The sequence below is a fragment of the Apium graveolens genome, chromosome 3 (assembly GCF_009905375.1).
Source record: "Apium graveolens cultivar Ventura chromosome 3, ASM990537v1, whole genome shotgun sequence".
NCBI lineage: Eukaryota > Viridiplantae > Streptophyta > Magnoliopsida > Apiales > Apiaceae > Apium > Apium graveolens.
In genome coordinates, this window is record NC_133649.1 from 129,859,671 (window position 1) to 129,869,836 (window position 10,166).

At 36.6% G+C, this 10,166-nt stretch overlaps 1 protein-coding gene across 1 annotated transcript; it reads right to left on the reverse strand.

Moving 5' to 3' along the window:
- Positions 1–5,053: 5,053 nt before the first annotated feature.
- On the reverse strand, positions 5,054–6,775 carry LOC141714577 (uncharacterized). Its single transcript, XM_074518091.1, has 5 exons — positions 6,541–6,775; positions 6,180–6,408; positions 6,036–6,096; positions 5,620–5,865; positions 5,054–5,566 (listed from the first exon to the last, which is right to left on the reverse strand). Exons 1-5 carry the CDS (start codon positions 6,773–6,775, stop codon positions 5,054–5,056), a joined length of 1,284 nt encoding a protein of 427 aa, XP_074374192.1.
- Positions 6,776–10,166: the final 3,391 nt, after the last annotated feature.

Below are 10,166 nucleotides of genomic sequence, written 5' to 3' on the forward strand. Positions count from 1 at the left end.
GAGAAATTAATAAGAGAGGTAGAAGTGTCTATTATGCTAGATTCTTTATGATGCTTGCTAACCATCTTATTGAGAATATTGCTATTGAGAACCCAACCAATAAACTGAATTGTTGGGTTCAAGAAAGGAAAGTCATTGCTGATCTCAACAGGGCAAGTCACCACAAAGAGGTGGCCCTCCATTACTTTCCAATCATGGAATAGGGTGAAAATCAAAGAAACCCTAAGGATAAGGCTGGTGAGATGAGTGTACCTAAGCCTAGACACACCACAGTTTCCCAACAAACTATGGTTGTTAATAAGGAAATAAGCTCACTTCTAGTTTCATCCTCCCAAAAGGATGTTACTATTGAAACAAGCTCCCAACCAGGAGCACAGGTCAAGAGGGTTAGGGACACAAGTTCACCACAGACTTATGCTAGAAAGAAAAGATCTAAAACCCTTGGGGATGCACAGGGAACACACACAGTACAAACTGAAGCAATAGACTCAGTCACTGCACCATCTCAAATTCAGGTTGATGTGGCTCCAGTAAATGTAGAGTCACAACCAAAATCTTTAGTGATAGAAGCACCTGAAACACCAAATTCACCCACACACTCATTGGATGTAGACATGATTAATACATCACTTCTAAATTCTCCATCTTTAACTCTATTGGAGAAGCCAAAAATCCAAGCAAGTGAGCATCATCTTTTAGATGATTTTTTGGCTCACTTGCCAATTTTTTCCGAGTCTATTGAGACATCTGTGCCCAAATTTTCATCAATCTGCACAGAGTCTACAATATTCTCCACTCCAAACTCATTCATTTCTTCTATCCCGGTGGATATCATTCATCCGTCGAGTAGAGATTGTATCCCGATGGATGTGCCTAACAGCAGTCATCCGTCGGATAGCCAAACTACTACCCCGATGGATATTCCTCATCCTTCGGGAGTCTCTGCACAACTTCAAATTTCTTCAATTATCACAAGTGCAGAGGACTTAGTAGTAGTACAATCACTCTTAGGACTGAGGGAATGGAGTGAACCGAGTGAGAGGCTGGGTTGCTCCCAGGCAAAAGGAGAGAAAATGAGTGAACCTATGCAGTCCATTTCTTCAGGACTGGCAAAAGTGAGTGAGGGGAGTCCCACCTTAGATGGTGAAGGTGACGGTGTGAGGGTGGGAATCCAAGGGGAGCCCTTGATGCAAAAACAGAGAGAACATGAGAGAAATGCAGGTACTGGAGAGATAAGGATGGACACCATTGCTAGTGAGTCAATGAATGTCAGTGATGCAGAAAAGGGGAATCTATCTCAGCAAGCACATCAAACTGTCATAGAATCTATCCCCCGGATGCTGAGACATTTACTCATCCTGTTCCAGCATATCAAATTCTAGCTGGGCAGGGCAATGAAGAGGCTAAAAGAATGCTCAACTTAGTGCACACCACTCAATCTATACAAATAGAAAATGATGCCATCACAGCCATGCCACCTAGAGCTGATGATGAGGTTGACTATAGTACTGGTGAATCTGTAGATTTCTTTGGAGATGATGGTGATGATAGTAAAGAGCTCATGGATATAGGGGGAGAAGCATGCACCAGCTCTAGATCTGGCATGCCATCATGGGCATTCTCCAAGGACTGTGATATTTAACACTTCAAAACCACTCTCATCCATCAAATTCAAGACACACATAATGTCTTCAAGCCACAACAAATGCTAGCACCAGGAAGCTCTTATAGGCACATCTCAATTCTCTACAATTGCATCAAATCCAAGGCTTTCAACACAATTAGGATGTCACTTCTATCAAGACTAAGATTGATCAAGTGAAGAAGGATATTTTTGAAAGATTGGATGCTAAACTTCCAGAAGCAACAATGCTTGATATTAAGAGACAGCTAAGAAAGAACTCTGATCTTGCCACTAAATTGGATTCCTTGATATAGATGAATATCTATATCAAGTACAGTAAACTCAACTGCTGCAAAAGATGGTGGCTGCACAATCTTCTTCCTCCACTCTACTTGATAATAACAAAAGGGGGGGGAAATCATTATCTCAAGACAGTCAAGCAGAGCCAAATAGTGAGGGGGAGCATGTGGTAAATGTACAAATCAACCAAGTAATTATTCCAGAAATTACTCTGCCAAAGTCACCAGTATTGGACAACATTGATCTGATCCAAATAGCAGCCGCTAAGCTAGAGTCAAAGTCAATTCTAAGATGCTTGATGTTGCAGCTGTGGAGAAGGAACTAGATGAGAAATGGAGAAAGATATATGCAGAAATTCAATAGAAGTTTGGGCCATTTCAGAAACCAGACAAAATCTTCATTCATCACTCTCAAGTCAAGAATATTTATGTGAATGAAATGAGTATGAATTATCTGGAAAAAGGCCAAACATTTTGCATCAAATCTCCAAAGGCAAATCTAATAATGAAGCCTAAAAGAAACTACTCAAAGTTTTCAGACAAAAATCCTATGGATATTTTGTATGAAACACCTAGGCCAGATGAGAAGAAGCTGTTGGCTAGGTCAATTGCATTTTTCAAAGATCCAGCTGATTCAACACTTAAAAGAAGAATTGCCAAGATTTACAGAAATGGTAAAGAAATCTGTGTGGTGGCTGGACACCCTCAGTTTGTAGAAGCTAACAAGGAAGAGAAGGAAATAATCAGGCAAGAAAAGAAGCAAGCTGCCTTAGATGCTAAGAAGCTCAAACAAAAAAAGGAGCAACCTGATATCTTGGCCAAACTTCAAGCTGTGAAGACTACAACTGAGAATTCTGCACAACCATCTGTGATTGCTGAACCTTAAGATCAGAAAATGCAACAGAAACCACAATAGAAAAGAAGATTCAGATACAAGCTCCACTCTAGAAGAAAATTGGACTTCAGTGATGAGGAAATGGAAGACTACATTCACAAAAAGTCTACAACTTCAACTTAGACATCAAAACCCTCAATGGTATTTGAAGAATTCAAAGTGGTGGATCCAACAAGGAATATCATGGTGAGCCCATAATTCCAAAGGATGATCCAGTAGACTGGGATAGTTTGCCAATTCCTGAACTAAACTTTCCAATCTTCAACAAGCTAAAGAAAACAAAGACTAGAGCAATCAAGAAAGTGAAGCCTGTGACTCTTAGATCCAAGACCCTAACTAAATCTCAACCCACAGTCAATAAGGAGGATCTCTTATACATCTGTGATATCAAGGAGTTCTCTGAAATAAACCTCTACTTGAAAGAATTGGAAGAAGTAAGAGGGATTGATGCATACAGACATCTTCCTGAAAGGCTAATGTTCAAGTATAGGGGAGGGAAAGAGATCACATGGCCACTTCACATGATTCTTCAAGAAAGCCAATCTGTACTGATAAAGGTCTATTCAACTTTCAAGAAGAACTTTGGATTTAATGTGACCGCAAGGAGAATAGTCCTAAAGAAAATAGAGGAGCTAAGGAGCATTAGAGCCAAAGATGCAATTCCAAAAACTATGTATATTCCCTTCACAAGAATGAGGGTGCATTTAAGGCCTTATTGGATGATGGAATTCATGGATGATAAGGAAGTTAGAAGATTCTTCATATTGGATCACCAACTAAGTATCTCTAGAAATGAGATTCTTTTGGAAATGCAAGAAATGTTGGATTTATCTGAAGATGATGAACTTGAATTCCATAGACAACTCCAGAGTCAAATAGAGGAAAACAACGGGAGGCTTGGAAAGAAATCCAGACAATCAAGGAAATAGATTTATCTGCTCAGACTAGAGGAGCACCTTGAAAATTGATTGTGAGAATTCTTTGTATACTTTGCTTTGTTCAATTTTAAGTAAATATTGTAGCATTTATCAGTTTTATCTACTACCTTTCAATCTGTATCATTAGGGTGTTTTGTTATCATCAAGTTTCTCTTAATTTATGGCTACAATTCTAGTAGACATAAATTGGGGGAGATTGTTAGGAATATGTTGTGAACTTGATGATAAATTAAACAAAACACCTTAGTAGATTTAATTTAGTGAATTTTGTAGCACTCGATGGATAATCAAATATAGTCCCGACGGATGATTTAATATAGTCCCGACGGATGACAATTTGACATCTACCGGGTGAGTAGCTTATATAACAAATAAGTATTGTAGCACATTTCTGCAAACAACTTTGTGTAGATTCTGTAGGAGTATATGAGTCATGTTGACTACTAGTGGATATGCAGAATATGTTGATTAATTATAAATATGGAATGTCTTGTAATTCTGTATAAGTGAAATGGAGCCAAGTGACAAATAGCTATCCGACGGATGATCAACAAAGCTACCCGACGGATGATCAACAAAGCTTCCCGACGGATGACAAACATGTACCCAACGGATAATCAAATTCAAATATCTGTTGACAGTGATAACACAGTCACATGCGTTGGGTGTTTGCAAAAGGAATGTGGCAGCCTGTTAAGCAGAAATTTGGGAACAAAGAAGCATTACCATTTCCATGTGATTGTGAAGATATTCAAAGATGCTGGAATAGAGTAGTGAAGCAGCATGAAGTTAGACTAGATATGTTTTGTTTTATTATCTTGTCTTCTTGTCATGTAAACTTGGTGATATATAAACCAAGTGTAGCTAGTAGAACATTCAACTAAGCAAACACATTTTAAAGAGAGATAGAAAAAGTTGTACTTGTCAAGAATTTCTCTGTAGTTTATTTGTTCTACTTGTAAAGCAGCTGTGAGCCATTTTAAGCTACACAGAGTTCTCAAACTGATATATATCTCTGGTGGATACATTCAAATCCACCAGAAAGTTTTAAAAGCTTGTGTTTTTATTACTTTGTGTTTTGATTTATATAATCCTTTCATTCCGTACTATGCAAATCAAACACTTATACATATTCAGTTAGAACAGTTTTATAATCTTGAAAAAGTAGCCAGAATTACATTCAACCCCCCTTCTGTAATTTTTGTTGTATTGGTAGGGAATAACACACTTGCTGAAGCATAGTTCTGGATTTCATACTCAGACAATGTTAAATAAATGTTATCTGAAATCTTGCGCCTCATATAAAAACATCGATTGACAATGCTGGCCAGTGTTTTTCCCATAGCGCAAGCGGATCAAACACAGAATAATTTGCCATGATGTTAACAAACATAGCCCGAATTTGGATTGGCATAGCTGAGAATGTATTTTCTTCCAAAGCATCATACCACTGCTTGTCATTATTTAACAGACCAAGAGCACCACATGCTTCCTTAAATGTATCATATGTAGTTCCATCAATAGTTCGCAGCTGAGTGAAAGATAAAGCACCTTTACATCTAAGTAACAACATTTGAAGATACAATAATTCACCAGTTGTTGCATGAACCTCTGCTAACCTCCCAACCACATCACCTCTTTGTCTAAACTTCCATTTAGCAGTTTTCTTTATCCATGTAAAATGGGTTGGAAAGTCAGAATACGTAAAATTTCGAGCTTGTGGAAATTCACTGTCAGCTACAAACCAAGCCTCTAGTTTACTTTTATTGGAAGTAGCGTTATTGCACACATTCTCCAAATCTGCAGAACTCTGAAAATTCAAGTACTTCTGATCGGGCAAATGTATTGGTAAGCGTTCAATACTTGGAAAATGATGGTGAATGTCAAACCCAAAAATCCTCCAGATGCCTCAGATGCACAAACATATTTACCATCAAGAAAATTCTTTACCTCATCCAAATTCTTCACAGATCTTGTAGTTTGTTCATTCCCTGATTTGTTACTTTTCTTCTTCAACAACATTATAGCAGTGTCATGACCCTTCAAACAATACTTGAAGAGATATTTCAACGATCTTGAACTGTTGCAAATTTCCAGATTTATATGACACTGAAACCGCAACATAAGATTCAAACAATACTTGAAGAGATATTTCAACGATCTTGAACTGTTGCAAATTTCCAGATTTATATGACACTGAAACCGCAACATAAGATCTCGATTGTATGGAACTACAAATTGATTGTCAAGGTTGATCCCTTTTTTGTTGATAACTCAACCAGTGTTACGCCTCCGATAAAAGGAAAACCACAATCGTCAAAATAGGTATTACCATTAAATCTGCAAAAAAAAATTACATGCGTCGACATTAATAATAAAATAGACTTATTACGGAACATATGTATCATTCTATTTATTCACACCTCTTTGAGAAATGACGCATGTATTTTCCTTTCACCATATATGGAGATGTGTATAAGTCTTTACCACAGGGTCCATGCATCATGTAGTTTTTAACAGCTTCATATGCTATTGGATCAGAATTCTTATCTAGTATTTCAGCAGAAACCAACTGGTCAACCTTTTTAATAGAATTAGGTATGCTTTCCGGGCTCAGCCAAATTAGCATATCACGTGTGGCAAACCACGCTTCTGAAATTCAATTACATGCATAACTGTGCAAAATATAAGTAAAGAAAAAATATGTCATTAAATCTATGCATGTGTAGATATGATTCAAAAAATTAAATGTAAAATTGTCGGTGTCCAATAAAATAAATTTACCTCCTATACATTTTCCAAAGTAGTTATTCTTTTTAATCAAATATAATAGCTGATCAAGATTCAGTTTAAACACGCGAGAAACAATATCCGATGCATCAACAGGATCAATATTGGGCAACAATTTAAGCATTTCTTGTATCTCTGGCCACTTTAAGTTGCAAGTCATGGTGAGAAATAAGGGTGGATGACCAATTACACGACATATCGCCAAGGAATCCTTAAAGTATTTAGACATGTATCGTTAAGATCCAGTAAATGAAGCAGGCAGTATAACAGCTTTTCCAACATGCATTGGATCATGGTCTCCTTTACTGAGAGCATCACGTACAAAATTATACAAATCAGCACGGATGGTAGTTTGATGCGTTGAAACCCAGTCTAATCTATATTGTTCAATGGCAGCAAACTGACCTACAACGTATTGTTGCCACAAACGTCCGGCAAGGTGTGGCACTAAACATGAAATTAATGACACGATGGTGAGAATACGCACTAATTCATTACGAATTTTATATTCTAATCACATTGCTTACTTCTAAAAAATACCTTCAGAAGTGCGTATCATAATCTTGTAACAATAATACTCTCTTAGTGAAATATGTCGCCTCTGTGTTGAATCAGGATCAAGGTCTTCATTATCTAAATTCTCTATTTCAGAGTATTTATTGCTTATCAGAGGTATACGTTTATGATAACCCTCGGTTCCCCAAGGAAACAGTAGTGGATATTGTAACTGCATGAAATGTGGATCTGTTTCATATATCCTCTTCAATCCTGTTTATTTGGAATTCACAACCGTGTCTCTAAAACCATCGGTATCTGTATCATCACTAACAATGAAAGCGACAATTTCATCAGATAGAGTAATATGGTTTGGTCTCCTGCTAGAAGATTGAGATGATATGAGGACTAACTTAAACTCATCCAGATCTTCATTTTCAAACCGATTCCGAGCCATGCGAAAAGCTTTGACTAACTCATTGTTCTTGTCTAACATACTTAAAAGTTCATCGACAATATCTGGATCAACATTGTCAGAAGCACCTCCCATTGTATTGATTCTATTCTCAACCTCATTCCGCGTGTCGTATATGTAGAGCTGGCAAAATTTGGGACAAGATCCATCCAGCGGTACTAAACTCCCAACCAAATGATAGTTTTGACCTTGTAAGCGAAAACAATATGGTGAACTACCTCTGTTTATTGAGTTATCAATCTTACCACCAGTGGAAGTGAATTGGAACATGCAGTTGTACACTTTTATGTATTGTTTAAAATTCCTCGATTTCTCACCACCGAGTAACAAAGAAGCTAGTGGTTCTGGTGGCGGTCTTTCTTTTGGCAAATGTATCTGACCATTCCGACAGCATATAGAAAATGTTGGCTCTTTACGCGAACATGATTTATTATTACGCTCTTCGTTCCACATAGTATCACCACATTTATTGCACAACTTTGACGGAGGACCTAGATCCATATATCCATGCCACAAATTCTGATTCAATATCACACCATCCAGGTCATTATGGTACATATCATCAATTCCAACATCTGAATCACTGGACTTTGAATTGTCAATTTCAACCACATTTTCAAAATTTGAAATCAAATTCCTCTTCTTAGGAGATACTTGACATTTATTCTTTCCTGCACTGTTTCTTAACTTTGGTTCATGGGGATTATGACAACTTCTACATAAATGAGACGTCCCAGGTTGGCTCATTCGCCCATGTTCAAAGATGGGATTAGAGTTTGAAGATGCGTCATCGCTATTCACAGAGGACATATCAAGTCCTTTACATTTCACAGCTGCATAGTAAACAAATACTTGAGTACACATCTCCTTTGTTAAAGAAAGTGGGATTAATCAATTACATTCTGTAAAGTTTTAAAAAAAATTAGAAAACAACATATTCTCAAAAAAATGTACTCATGGCATTTGTATACATCTTCTCAATATTAGGACCACGTAATCTACATTTCTTATCTGCAACAAAATACAACAATGGAAATTAATTATTTTCCCATCAAAATAAACATAAAATCTTACAATTTTATTAATAAGTAACACACACATGGTACTGTTCATATCTGAAGGCGTGGAAGATGGTTTTGTGTTCTTCACCGCTACACTGTTATTTTCCACACCTGTAATTCCCGATAAAAATGATTGATGAACAAAAATAAAATAAAATACAGAGTTATTAATATACATTGTTAGTAATGGAAGAAACTGATTAGGGGCGATAATGAAATAGAAAATCATAACAACTTATTTAAAACATAATTATTAGAAGACAACATACAGATGGGGTTTGCAAAAATCTTCTCAATATTGCGACCACGTATTCTACGTTTCACGGCTGCAACCAATAACACAATGTAATGTTAAACATATAGCAAAGGCAACAGAACATACAAACTTCGTAATTTCAGTATCAAGTTATAATATAACGTACACGACGCATTGGTAATATCTGACAATGCAGCAGCTCCTTCCATGTTCTTGGCTGTTGGAGTGTTATTTTCTTCAAGTGTAATACCCGAAATAGGTGAAACTGATACACTGCAAGGAGTGTTATTTGATCCACCAACAGGTCTCAATCCCACACTTCTGCTCATACGTTTCAAATCTAGCAATCAACAAATATCACAGACAATAAAATTATACACAACAACATACATCTGCAAAGAACATTGGTACAGAAAGTGAGCATCTGCACAAAATATTTGTAAAGAAACTACACATACATGTGAAGGAATATTTACTGCTTCTATTAGATGATACATCAACAATAAAGTTAGAATGTTTAAGGGGAATCACGCAAAATATTTGTCTCATTTGATAAAGGCTGTAAAGGAGACCTAATTTCCACTACAAAATGCATATGTTACACATGAGTTTCAAAATTAATTTATGTAACAGATAAGATATATATGATATGAAAAATTTACCAGACGATACTACAAAACCCGGTGTCTGTTGATTTGAAACTGTAACATTGGGACTGAGATTTTCTTGGGCAACACAAATATTTCTACTCTTCACAACTAAGTTCATGAAACGAATATAAGAACATGATTTATATTCAAATCTACATACGAATAGAAAAACAAAGAAAGATACAATACCAGAAGAGTCATGAACATTCAAACTTGGGATGGGCTGCAACACAGAAGATTGATTTGCGTCCTGATTTGATGAATCTCGGCTACGAATCAAACGTTTCAAACCTATGGATAAAGACACAAACCAACCAAATCAGATAACAGTTAACGTGCATAATGATTAACAGGACTTCATTATGAAAACAAACCTGTAAGTGAAGTTCTTGAAGAGGTTGTTTGAGAGCGTGGATCCATGATTAACAACATATCAACAGAGCATAGAACGAATGAAAAGATCAGAGGAGGATGGAGTTATGCAGCAGCCTGAGAGAAACAATTCAAAAAATTCAAACGTACTATTCAGTTGCTACAGTCAAGGAGTGGGTTAAATGTATTTTAGGGTAGTTTCTAAAATGGGTTATAATTGATATAAATGTGAAAGATCCATGGATATGTATATAATATAAAGTTTTATGTGTAAAAAAATAAAATGAGTCATGAGTCATGGGTCCTGGGTC

Excerpts from the sequence above, each read along its gene's own strand:
- LOC141714577 (XM_074518091.1), bottom strand. The coding sequence starts at position 6,775 with ATGTCTAAATACTTTAAGGATTCCTTGGCGATATGTCGTGTAATTGGT. Across the intron at positions 6,409-6,540 it reads CTTTGGAAAATGTATAGGAG|AAGCGTGGTTTGCCACACGT; the intron begins GTAAATTTATTT and ends ATTGAATTTCAG. Across the intron at positions 5,567-5,619 it reads CATTCACCATCATTTTCCAA|AGTTCTGCAGATTTGGAGAA; the intron begins GTATTGAACGCT and ends TTGAATTTTCAG.